This window comes from Diabrotica undecimpunctata, chromosome 3 (assembly GCF_040954645.1).
Source record: "Diabrotica undecimpunctata isolate CICGRU chromosome 3, icDiaUnde3, whole genome shotgun sequence".
In the NCBI taxonomy this organism is placed as follows: Eukaryota; Metazoa; Arthropoda; class Insecta; order Coleoptera; family Chrysomelidae; genus Diabrotica; species Diabrotica undecimpunctata.
The window spans coordinates 104,300,548-104,314,565 of NC_092805.1; the positions used below are offsets into that span (position 1 = coordinate 104,300,548).

Genomic DNA, 14,018 nt, shown 5'->3' on the forward strand with positions numbered 1-14,018 from the left:
GTATGTCTTTACCTGCTTACAACTGCTTGTTATTCTCTACTAACCCAACCGCTGGACGTTGGTTACGCGTTCAGTTTTAAACTAAGCGCAATGTCGCCGCGCCGTACGTATTTATCCCGTTCAAAGCAATCCAGATCGTTCTCGAACATTAACGCGCTGGTCCGGCTGGTCGGTTCTATAAATAGCCGATTCTAGCTTGACGGCGTCAGGGGCAGATCGCTCACCGCAACGTTGCCGCTGTTTATGTTTAATATTATGACAATTATATTTTTTTGCGGAATTTTCGGAAGCTTCTCTGATTTTTGCAGTTTGTATTTTTTAAATTAAAATCGTTGTGAGAGCTACCAGAATTGCCTCCGCGAGCTACCGGTAGCTCGTGATCGACAGGTTGGCGACCACTGCATTAGAGCATAGCATAGGACACAAATCATACATACATAGTATGTATGGTCTGTGGCATAGGACAAAATCAATCCTTATCTGTGTTTAGTGTCCTTGTGTTCTGCCAACTGCTGTCAAAGTAGATAACTAATAAAATAGGAATAAATGTCAAAAATTTGAATAAATTAGAGTTTAAAACTGATATAAATTTCATCAAATTTTAAAAATATTGAGCTTGCTTCCCCTTCAACTAGGGGTCTTTTAAAACTCCCTTCAACAAACGACATCCCTATTAATTTTACCCGCCATCTTTCATAATAAGTGTTGCCATCTATAGTTGTTTGAGAAAGCGAATAGACAATAGACGCATGGCGCATGCGTCATGCGTCATATTTGTTTTTTGTTTGCTTTTGCTTTTCATGTAAATTTTTTTTGGTTATTTAAAGCGCTACTCTCTTGGTAAATAATTATGGAAGTAAAAGCTGAAATTAAGGATGAGTTTGTTGAAGATGACTCAAGATATATAAAAAGTCAGCTATCCACATCCCTTGATCTGGGAGACTTAAAGAATGAACCGGAAGGTAGCTCAGGTAAGACCAATAATAGAAGCCTAGTTAACAATGTCGTGTAATTCTTATTTTTTATTAGTTATGGCAGTAAAAGTTGAAATGAAGGAAGAGTTTGTTGAAGATGACTCTCGATATATAAAGAGTCAGTTATCAACATCTTTCAAACTGGGAGATTTGAAGCATGAGCCAGATAAGTATAACTCAGGTGAGATTTTTTTTGTGCATTGTTTTTGTTATAGGTACATGTTACTACAGTTTTACATATTGGGTAAATTCTGTATTGGTATAATGTTTTCATTGGTTCATTTCATGACACTAAGTTATTGGATACTAGTATAGAGTATAGTACTATAGTATAAAGAATTAGAATAAGTTTATTCCAATTTATCACTATTGTCATATAAATGGAACATTTTACTAGCTCTTATGACATATTCTTAAATACAGTCTTGTTTTTTGTAGTTACTTTTAAAAAAGTTGAAATAACATTGAAATTTAAAAAAATTACTGAAAAGGGGCTGGTCATGAGTTGTAATTGCAACATCAACATGAAGGAGGGTCTCGACTGTAAATTGCTCTTTAGGACGAAGGTGAGAGGGGGTAATAAAAAGTCAATATTTTTTATGACATAGTTTATGGATATTCCCATCATAGTACATAAAAAATATCTCTGATTCCCATATAGCCACAGTTACATAATTTACCATAGGTACACTACATAATTTTTTTTTCTATGAAAAATTGGAGCATGTAATTCTTACCAGTTTTTTGATTTTTTGAATTTATTATGGGATTTTAAGTAAATTATCCTAAACATCACTTAAGCTTTAACAATATTTTTACAAAAGTTTCAAACCTTTTGCAAAATTTCACCAAAGTATGAACATTTTACAAAATTTTTACTAAACTACCAGTTTTTATCCAGATTTATAAAAATTTAACACTCAATTACTGTTGTGCTGTTACAATTAATATTTTGTAACAATTTTTGTAAACAGTTTACAATAACCAGTCAACATGTATTGTGACCTTTGTTGGTTTACTTATTGGAAGAAGTATTGTAATATCCTTACCTGGAAGTTCAATCTTGTTTAAGATGAGTCTGGATCCTTCTAATATTAGGTATACATTGTACTTTGATTTTAATGATCATTAGTTTGCTACTGTGCAGTAAACTAACGTAAAGATCTTATTATAATTTTCTAAGATATAATTGGGCAGGACTTGTATTATCTACCTATTTACTAAGTTTCGGCTGTTTGATAATCTTTAGAAAGTCTTTCAGAATGACACCAGTAGTAGAGGGAATAATGGATATCATCTAAGTACTTTCCATTTTTCTGTATCTTTATATTTCAAGATAATCAACAACAATATGGCTGACCATAGCAGCAAAGTCTGTTTTTGTTGTTAACTGTTTTACACTCAATTGGCTGGATTAAATATAAATATTGTATGCATTAGTTAAATTGTATAGTTGAGAAACAAACCATTGCTTGTTATAGCAGGAGAAATAAATTTCACTTGGTAGGAAGATGTTGTGGATTGTCGACCTCTGAGACAAGAGCTGTTGTGCTGCAAAAGCAGTTACTAATCTTTTTTTGTATTACAAGTAGGGACGCAGTTAAAAATGTTCCAATATTTGTTCAGAAAATTGTTAAGTTGGAAGAAGAAATAAGCATACTAAAGGATAAGATTGTGTCTCGAAGGCAATAACACTAAAAATATATACAGTGCTGTTTACTATGAAGTCAAGCAATGCATAGAAAGATCTCATAATCTTTTTATTTTATTTATTAAATAGACGGGATCACCCCAATTCAGCATTATAATAACAATATATTTTATAATCTAATTTATCTTATAACTACACTCTAAAATACAATACTTAGAAATAATTCTAGAGTTTACTATAAATCATGGTTTTAAATTGATTTAAACTTAAATTAAAAGGATCTACCTCACAGTGACTATTTAAAAATCTTAAGGCCCTATCAAATGGGTTATTCCAGGCATAAATAGTAGCCTGAAAATTTATATGAAAAAGTTCAAAAGATCTTAGTCTATGCTGTGGAATATTGAAGCTTATTTTACTTAAAAGTTCCAGACATTGAATTAAGTTATTTAATAATTTATAAATAAATATAGAATCAAACTGAATTTTGCAGTTGGTCTAAGTCATCTTGTAGCAAGGCTTGATCTTTTAAGCTATCTATAACTTTCCAAAATTTCAAGTCATCTGCCAACATTAGACATTTGCTATTTAGGAAACAGGAAGTGATGTTGTTAACGAAGATATTAAAAAGAAGTGTGGCCTCCTTGAGGAACTCCAGATGTTACTGTGATACTGTCAGACAGATGACAACATATCTTGATTCTTTGACTTCTCCCAGATGTAGAGTTTTTATTCCATTCAACAAACCTGACATGAAAGCCTACATTAATTAATTTTCCCAAAAGTAAAGTAAACGTCTCACGTCATTTGATTTGTTGTGTCATATGCTGGTATTAGGCTAGTTGTTTATTTTGTAAATCAGATGCCTTTTTCAGGTCAATAAAGCAAATTTATCTTAAGCTTTATATATAAAGCAAATATGTCTACTATCATCCATAGTGTCATGTGATATGTCATATGTCGCTAGTGCCCTTTGGGTCGGCAGTGCCGACCCACACCTTTATAGATATTATAGGTTTTTTTAATATTTAATTCAATCAGTATTTCAATAATTAATTGTGGCAGGTAATCAGTTGATGTCATTTGTTTTTGTGAAATAAAAAAAATATCTGTGAGATAATAAAGACTAAATTTTATTTATGGTTTTTAAAAGAATTCGTCCAATCTGAGCGTTAAGTGATCCCTGCGTAAGAGACTTTTCAAATTAATGATCCAATATCGGAGACATCCATACGCCTGTGAATTCTTAAAAAGGCACGTTTTGGGTTTTCGGCAAGTCGATCCCAACCTTAACGATTTACTTGTAAAAATCAACGGAATATTAGTTGATTAGCAACCAAACATACATTTCTTTCCATATGAACTTAATTACCAAGTACGCAAATTTAAATTTTCCGATGCTTCATTTGGATTGGTGATTGGTCGCGAACTGTACATTGCGAGCGCGGGATGAAATGTTATTTCATTCATATAAGAACGTAAGTAGTAAAGTGAAATGATATTCAGTGCACGAACTAGCCTTTCTTTCTGTGATTTATTTTTAATTTCTAAAGTAATACTGTGATACGTTACATCTGGCGTAAATAGTTAAAGGTTAAAGGGTTTTTTGAGATATTAGAAGTTTTTTTTTTTAATTAAAGTGTAAAAATGCAAGCTATGGGAGAAACTGTAAGTATTGATAAGTCTGATATTGTAAATTATATTTTGCAAAATGGGTTTTCATCTATTCCATACGAAGAACAAATTGCTATTAAAAATAAGGGGCGTCCTTTGCCTAAAATATTCCGGCTTATAAATATTAGTGCGGGTAAGGGAAATAATAGATCATTTTCAGATAATTGGTACAGCAAGTACTCATGGCTTACCGGGAGTGAAATAAAAAACAAACTTTTCTGTTGGCCTTGTATTTTATTTTCGACAAATAGGGGCAAACATCAAAATACGTGTTGTGAATCTGGTTACGATAATTTAAAGGAATTACTTAGAGCTTTACATAAACATGATATTTCGAAAGATCATACATACAGCCAGATTAAATTAGATTTATTTGGAAAACAAAATATCTATGTTTCATTAGATAATGCCCAACGTGAAAATGCTATTAAACATAACGAAATTATAAAAAATAATCACGCAGTTTTACGTCGTTTAATTGATATTGTAATTTTTTTAAGTTGTCAGGAATTATCTTTTAGGGGACACGATGAATCGGAACATTCGTTAAATCTAGGTAATTATAGAGAACTAATAAAAATAAAGAAATACGATTTGGAATTTTCTAATTTAGTTTCTGATGCGAAGACATTTAGCGGTGTATCTACAACAATCCAGAATGAATTAATAGAATCAATTAGTTACATTTTAAGTAACGTTATTGAATCTGAGATTCAGGAAACCATTTGCTTTTCACTAGAAGTAGATGAAACTACCTACATATCATGTCATTCACAATTATAAGCCATAAGGCAGAATATATATTTGGTGTTTTAAAGGACAGATTAAAATTTTTTAATATCAAAAATAAATTGGTAGGGCAAACTTATGACAGAGCTGCCGTGATATCTGGTGGATTGAATGGTCTCCAGGTTAATTGAAAAGTTAAAACTATTGCACCGCAAGCTTTATTTACTCACTGTGATGCGCATAGAATGAATTTAGTTTTGCAGGATACATGTAAAAAAATTAAAGAATGTCGTCTTTTTTTGCCAGTTTAAGCGGGTTTGGTTCATTTTTCTCTAGCTTGCCTAAACGGACTAATGTTTTAGAACGGTTTGTTTCGAAAAAAATGCCAACAGTTTGTCAGACGCGATGGAATTTTAAATCTCGGTTAGTTTTCACTATAGCAGATTTTCGTGAACAGCTTTTGGAAGTTTTTGATTTTATTATCGAATGCGACGATTTTGAAAGTGATGATATCTCGATCCGTGAAGCAATCGGTTTGAAAACTTAATTAAATGATTACTCTTTTAACACACTTTTAAATATTTTTAAGAAAGTGTTTACCCACACCGATTTGATATTCAATGTTGTTCAAAATCAGTTAACTGACATTATTCATTCCAAAAATAGAATAACAAGACTGGTGCAAAATCTCAGAGATTTTTGTAACGATAGTAATTTCCAGTATATACGCAGTGACGTTTTGGACTCGCTTGATATTTCCGAACCCCCCAAAAAGAAAGACAAAGGCATGACACAAAGACAGATCACGAAAAACGAGTATATTTTGAAATTTTGGATACTATTATTATGCAAATAGATACTCGTTTTTCGAATTTTGAAGATTTGCAAATTTTTGACCTCTTTTAATTAAAAATTATCCATCATTCTTTAATAAAATAAAATTAGATAATAAATTAAAAGTTTTATATGCTGATCCAAATATTTTCGGAAGGTGGGATAAGTTACAAGATATGTATAATTTTATACAGTGATGAGTGCCTTAAGAACCGTCAAAATAACGCAAAAGATAGAAAACATAATACGTTGTGAAATAGAAAGAGATGAAAGTAGTAGAGGTGGGAAATTATCGATAGAAACCTCTAATTTACATTACATTGCATTACATTAGGACTATCGATAGTTTCCCACCTTTAGACGTTAACTTATGAGCTGAAGTTGACTTCAGTCATAATATCGTCGCCTTGGTGGTCAAGAGGCGTAATCCACAATTTTTATGAATCGGAGGTAAGTACGCAAGATTATTTTAAATTCGTCAAAAAATGTTGTGGTCAATGGATTTTACCCACAAATATCTCCTAGTGAGGTATTTTGTAAATTGCCAATAGGCTTAACACACATATCATAAAGCAGTCCGTAGTAGCAAGCAACATACGTCTATTGACTTTCCAAAATAAAATAATTTTTTATATCCGTCTCTCTGTTGACAAGAGGTGTATGTGGCATACGACCTTTGACTACAGTTACTTTACCTAATGATAGGGTCGTGTTAGAAATGCGACCATTATTAACCAGCAAAAATCTTTAGAATTTTTTAATCATTGCCACGTATTTTTACAGTTTAGCAGGTAGTCTTGTATTGTCTTTCGTTGTTAAACAGTTACTTACTATAAGTTATTATTTTTGAAATATTTCTGTTAATGTGTAGGAAGTGATAAAAGTAAAGAAAATAATGAGTTGCGTACGTGAAAAACGAATGGTTGCAGCAGTTTTAAATCAAGAAAACCCCGAAGGTAAGCAATTATACATAATTAATACTACATTTATGTGCAAAATACACTTAAGTAGGAGCCAAGGAAGCCCAGGGACAATCAGAACAGAGGATAAAGGAGAAAGGCTTCTGTTCAATCTAGTCAACATGCCATATACACTAAGCTTCGTAATGTTATACCAAGTACAAACTCTAAAGGTATTTGTTTAAGCTTATTTTATTTGTAATAAAAACTTGCTGTAAATATTTGACCTGGGCCATTGGGCTTTCGTTTTAATATAATATGAATCTTTTATTTTTACAGTGGATGATAAGAATATCTCACAAAAGGAATATGCAGAGCTTGGACTCCATATTCAAAAGCCTGACGAATTAAATGAACTAACGAAATATGCTGATATTATTCATAATGTTTATCGAAGCTCACACTCTAAAGATACTTATAATATTATTTTGCTTGTTATAGAAACTTTCCCTATTACTAATATTATAAATCTTGCATTTTACAGCTGTCTTTACAGAACTTTACAGAAAACTTATATTTAGCTTCCGAGACTGATATCCAAAAGCATGACGAATCTAATGCTCAATATACCTAACCTAATAATATTGTTATAACACTCACAGACTCTAAAGGTATGTCTCTTATTTTTACCAATAACAACTTGTTAATCTTTTAAACCACAGCCCGATTACTTTAATCTTGTCAAATAATATGTAATGTAACTTGTTACAGGCGATGATGGGAGTACTAATTCCGATTTACCAACAGAAAATTTGAGCAGGAAGCGCCAGCGAAATCAAGAGAACTGGAAACGGAATGCTCAAAAAAAGTTAAGGAGCAGGCAGTGAGTACCAAACCAGTGCCGGAGCAAAGGTTCGTGCTAAAACCGTACAAGAAGTTAACTGCAAATGTCACTACAAGTGCACGACTAATATTAACAGGCAAATACGGAAACAATTGTTGGCCGACTACCTAACTTTGAAAACTGAAAGAGCTAGATGGTCGTTTATTGGTAAACAAGTGTTCCTGTAAAAAGAAGGTACATGGGTGACAGTAATCGACGCAAACGAACCTTAGAATATTCTGTTAGTATTAATGGAGAAAACCATAGAGTCTGTAAAAAATTTTTTTTGGGAACATACGATATTTCTGGAAAAAAAGTTCGAACTTCAGTGGAAAAGTTGGCTCCCACAGGTGTCACAAAAATAGACCATAGGGGTAAAAAAGAACCCCCAACAAAAAAAGCGATGAAGTGAAAAACTTAATTAGGGATCACATCAAATGTCTACCCGTTGTTGCTTCTCACTATTGTCGGAGCAGTAGTAAATGAATGTACTTGCTATCTGGCCTGAGTGAAACTCGGCTCTACTTAGATTATGTAGAATACTGTAGGGAGCGTAATGTAGTTCCCGAAAAAGCTAGTTTCTATAAATCTATTTTCACAAATGAATTTAATTATGGCTTCCATGTTCCCAAAAAAGATCAGTGCGACTTTTGCACTCAATACAAAAATAAGTCGACAGAAAAAAAAACAGATGAAGAAAAATACAACTTGCACCTAATACGCAAAGAAGATGCCAGAGAGCACAAGCAAAATGACAAAGCCAAAGCTAAGTTAGATTCAACATTTGAATGCTGTAGTATGGATCTAGAAAAAATACTGTTAGCACTAAGTTTACAAGTAGGACAACTACAATATTTAAAAAAACTAAAGACCTACAATTTTACATTGTGTAATCTGGCTGTTAGGGAGGCTACTAATTATATGCGACATGAAGGTTCTGGTTCAAAGGGTGCATCAAAAATCGCCACCTGCCTATGGAACTTCTTGATGTCGTTGGGAGAAAAAAAATGAAATATCCTTCTATTCTGACACTGCGTCAGGTCAGAATCGCAATTCTGTTATATCTGCAATGTATTTGCGTGCTGTGGAACATATGCCCATTAATATCATTAATCAGAAATTTATGGAATCAGGGCACTCCGAGACGGAAGTATACACTCGTGCTATAGAAGCTCAAGCTAGAAAAGTAGATGTATTCACACCAGAAGGCTGATACATTTAGTGGTTCGTACCGCTAAAACCAGAAAACCTTACTACAAGGTTGTTGAAATGGTGCATACCGATTTTCTTGACGTTAAGAAATTCAGTAATCAGTTTAAAACAAACAAAACAATTTCTGAAAGCGGAGAAAGAGTTAAATGGCTAAATGTTAAATGGTTTCAATAGCGCAAAAGTAAACGTGCAACTATTTACTATAAATATCAACCGAGTGAGGACCACTTCCAATCTCTGAATATACATCGATGACAACTTCGAAACCAATCCACGATAGATGTATCAAATTTATACGCAGCCAAACTCAAAATTGAGAAAAGCAAATCAAAAGATTTGTTAGATATGTGTGAGAAAGGTAGTATTCCATCTACCTACCACGACTTCTAAAAAGGTTTAGAGTTTGATGAGGATGCTACTCCTAAAAGCAGTGATACAGAAAGTGATGTAGACTAGTAAAGTCTTTATCATTACGTAAGCTCAATTTAGTTTTATTTCGTTGTTTTTTTTTTAGAATAGTATGTAATAAATTTAAAAGTTCAATTTTTGTTTTATTTTAAACAAATATTTGTGCTGTTAATATTATCTATATAGGTATCACAAGCTTGCATAGTAAAGAATAACATTTATGTAAAAAACTATTCTAAACAAGTATTTTTTATTATGTTTAAAAGTTTCAGTTTCAAAGTATTTTAGAGGCATAATTCTTTTAATGCTTACACAAATGCAACTAATTTTCAGTGCTCAATGGACGTATGCCACGTAACTTAAAAAATATTTAACAGAAAATTTTAATAATTAACATACGAATAATCCTATAAAGTATGCTAGTCTAAAGTTGTAGCTATAAATCTTAAAAAATGACCAAGTTATAAACAAAACAATTGAAATTTATTGGCCTAAAAATGTTTGAAAGCCAATTTCTCAGTTTCACGACATTGTGGTTTACGCCTGTTGACTACCAAGACGACGATATTACAAGTATGACGTCGAACATTAACATTTTTTAAATTTCGCATAAAGTAAAAACTGATTGAAGGCAATAAAGCAAATGTAAGTAAACAGTTTAATTAGTAGTAATTTGATAATTAATTCTGTGTTGATCAATACAGAATAACAAGCTATGACAATTCTGTATTGAGAAGAGTGTATGCGACGTTTCAAATCACTGTTTATTATTGACCAATACTTTAATTTTGGATAAAAACATACTCGTACTTAAACTGTTTTTACTTACATTACGTGATACGTATTATTATGACTGGAGTCAACCAGCTCATAAGCTAACGTCTAAAGGTGGGAAATATTCGATAGATCTAATGTAATGTAAAGTAAATTATAGGTTTATATTGATAATTTCTCACCTCTACTACTTGCATCTCTTTTTAGTCCACAACGTATTATGTTTTCTATCTTTTGCGTTATTTTGCCGGTTCTTAAGGCACTCATCCCTGTATACTGCAATTCATTACAACAAACTGTTACCGAAATTAATAAATTATTATCATTAATTCTCTCATTACCACCAACGTCTGCCTCAAATGAACGAGATTTCTCTTGCCTCAAAAGAATCAAAACGTATTGTCGAAATACCATGAAACAAGAGAGAATGTCAAGCTTGTCTCAAATGTCAATATAAAAAAAACTTTTAAAATCTCTCCAAAACTCTAATAAATTTTACGATGACGTTATAACCCATTTTGCTACTTCCAAACAACGTAGACTAGAGTTAATTTATAAACATGTTTAGGGTCTAAATTTTTAGGAAAAAACAAAAAGAAAAGCAAAATACAAGAAAACAAAAAATCTCCTATGATGATTGAAATCTTTATTAGACGGTGTACCTATCTGAGGAGACAAAATATACCTTGCCGACCTTGTCTCTCAAGCCACGAGCCGCCACTGAGACGAGATATCATAGGGCACTATAGATAAAAATAGATTTACTATAAGACGAATTTTGATTTATTGACTTAAAGAAGTCCTCTGGCTGTATCCAGAATAAACAACTGATCGAATCCTAACATGGCAAAAAAAAAACAAACAAGGCAACTACTAAAAGAGCACTACACAGAATCTTTTATTAATGAATGAATAGCGACATAGGAGATATCATAGGACACTATGGATAAAAATAAATTTACAATAAGATTGCCATAAATTTACCAAAATTATTTACAATAAATTTATTTTTTGATTTATTGACTTACAGAAGGCCTCAGGCTGAGTACAAAATAAACAACTGATCGAATCCTAACATGCGACATAGTAAATAAAAGGGGAGGATATAACAAATATATTTAGATAGAAAAAACAAACAAAGACTCTACCAAAAGGACACTACTCATAGTCTTCGTTATTATTGAAGCGACATATCACATGAGACTATGGATGATAATAGACATATTTGCTTTAAAAAGAACCAACAGAAGAATCAACTTGGTTTCGAAAATTAGTTTACGGATATATTTGCTTTAACATAAAGCATAAGATAAATATAAACTAAATTTGCCTTATTGGCCTGAAAAGCCTCTGACTGATTACAAAATAAACAACGAGTCTAATACCAGCATATTACACAACAAATCAAACGACGTGAGACGTATAGTCCATATATTTATTAATGTATATAGCGTGCCATCAATATATAACTGGTAATTCTTGAGAATGCAGTCTATTTGGTCCACAAGACAAAGATAACTCTTTCTGTCAAGCTTTCGAATTTATTTTAATTCTTTTTCAAGACATCTGTTAACAAATAAATATAAAACTTAGTTATAACTATTAATTTTCTTACTTACTGGTAGTGAGATTACAGAAAAAGTTATACTTTACAAACACCATTACACATATAAATTAACAAATATACACTTGAGTGCAAAACAATCGACTCAAAAGTGATATTTGAGATTACACCTTCTGTTTCAATGTAAGAAGTATGAAAATAAAAAGATGTAATGTGCAAACAATAACTTTATTATTGAACTTACAAAAACTGCTATTGCATTATTTAGAAGACGCATTATAAAAACAATATGCAATACGAACAGAGTTTCCTAAATATTTATCATTGGAACTAACGGAAGAAAGACGTTATGATTGTTATGAACAGAAAAACCATCAATTAAAAAATGAATTTCTTTATTTTTCAGTATTTGATATTATCACCCCTACTCCTAATTATACTTTCCAATCCATTTCGCATGCATCGGATGACTTTTATAATAAATTCTTGAGGCATTGCTTCCCATTCATCATTAAGCTCAGCTCTCGATTCCATTATGCTCTTTGGTACATGATTTATATTCTGGACCCTCCGTTTAAACTCATCCCAAACATGCTCTATTGTATTTATGTCCGCGCTCAACGCAGACCAATTTATTGTAGGTATACCGATCTCAGTCAGATAGGTGGTGGTGACTCGTGTGGTATGGCATCGTGCCTTATCGTGCATTAAAATAATGGCATCACCAATAAATCCCGCGTATGGAGCCACATGTTCCTCCAAAATGTCTCTGATATAACGATCCGCCGTTAAAACTTCTCAAAGTCCTCCACCAGGCACGAAAACCAACTCGGTTTTTTCATCCATGGAAATGCCTGCCTAAAACATACAAGAACCGTCTCCATATGACACAATTTCTCGTATACAACATTGAGCAAATCGCTTTCCTGGCCTTATATAGACTCGACGCCTCTTGTCGTTGCCATGTAGGTATTCCTACTTTCGTCGGAGAATAATACCTGACTCCATTGATAGTCATCCCAGTCCAGATGTTCTCGAGCAAATTCTAATCGCCTTTTCTTCTGGACTTGTGATGTCAGGTAGTATAATTCAGCCAGAGAAAAACAGGATTCGATCGTATGGCATTTATTTTGTATTTACATATACAAATAAAAAAGTAATTATCGTTAAGTACCTACTAAATACAATGTTGAATACAAAGACGTACTGTTTATTTATTTCTATAGATGGGTGTGACGATATTCGATATGGTAAACCAAGATACGGCGATCGAGGAAATGAAGTCGTATTCGTACCTCAACGCAGTACGAGTACTTGGACAGGGATAAGGATGTCTATCTAGTTCAACGCACCAGATAGAAAGGAAAGAATACGCCAATGTCGTTCAACGCACCAGATTGACGCAGTCGGAGGAAGAGGAAGGATTGTCAATCTCGCTCAACACGCCAGATCGACTGGGTTCGAAAGGATTTGAGACACGTTCAACTCACCTGTCCCCAAGGTCAGATATTCTCAACTCAACGCGTCGAGAATGGTCTGTCTTTCAGTTTCGACTTTTATATTATTCGAGACGGAACAAAAACATGTTTTGTTTAACACATAGGCGTACTCTAGACGATAAAATATATTATCGTCACAGACTGCAGTTAGCTTTTGACTGGTAGCTGCTCTTTTTGGTGTCAGATCGGCTGCCTTCAATCTCATTCTGACTGTCCAAACACTGGTAACTACACTTCGGACCTCTCTAAGCTCTTCTTTGAGATTAGCACCAGTTAAATGTCGATTTCTCAGGGATTTCGATACAAGAAATCGATCGTCTCTCTACGTTGTTATTCGTTTACGGCCTCCTCCTTAGTGGCGGACATAATCACCAGTATCTTAGTACCGACGATACACTCGGGACACAGCAGATTGGCTTAAATTTAGTCGATTTGCCACGGCCCTCTGACTCAGGCCTTCTCATAATGATGCTACTGTTTGAGCTGCTTTGACGGATGTGGTATCCATTTGTAATGCAGTTACGAACTTAGAGACTGATGTATTAGTGGGTTGCTATAGAAATTGATACGTACGATGTTAACCGAACCTGTTAAGTCGATGGGTGTCGATTTCAATGAGTCAAATTCTGACCCCCTCTCTAAGTGTTGCATTATTTACTTGCAATAAGTCATCGGATTCACCAAAAAACAAAACTTTTTTAAAACTCAACAATGAGGTTAATGATTGTACACTAAATATTTTTAAATTTACACTTTTTAGATTGAAACAGGAGACATACTTTCGCAAAATAATTTTGAGTCAATTATTTTGCACTCAAGTGTATTAACAGATGTCTTGAAAAAGAATTAAAATAAATTCGAAAGCTTGACAGTAAGTCAAATAGTTTTCTTTGTCTTGTGGGCCAAATAGACTGCAT

General features: G+C 33.0%; 1 protein-coding gene across 4 annotated transcripts in view; it reads left to right on the forward strand.

Annotated features, from left to right (window-relative positions):
* The first annotated feature begins 820 nt into the window (after positions 1 to 820).
* The window catches only part of LOC140437138 (uncharacterized), an 86,757-nt gene continuing 73,559 nt past the window's right edge, over positions 821 to 14,018 (forward strand). For all 4 annotated transcript variants that reach the window (XM_072526475.1, XM_072526474.1, XM_072526473.1 and 1 more), the window contains exons 1-2: positions 821 to 971; positions 1,030 to 1,155. In XM_072526475.1, coding sequence (XP_072382576.1) covers positions 851 to 971; positions 1,030 to 1,155 — 247 coding nt within the window. In that variant the 5' untranslated portion in view covers positions 821 to 850. The remainder of the gene's footprint in view (positions 972 to 1,029; positions 1,156 to 14,018) is intronic.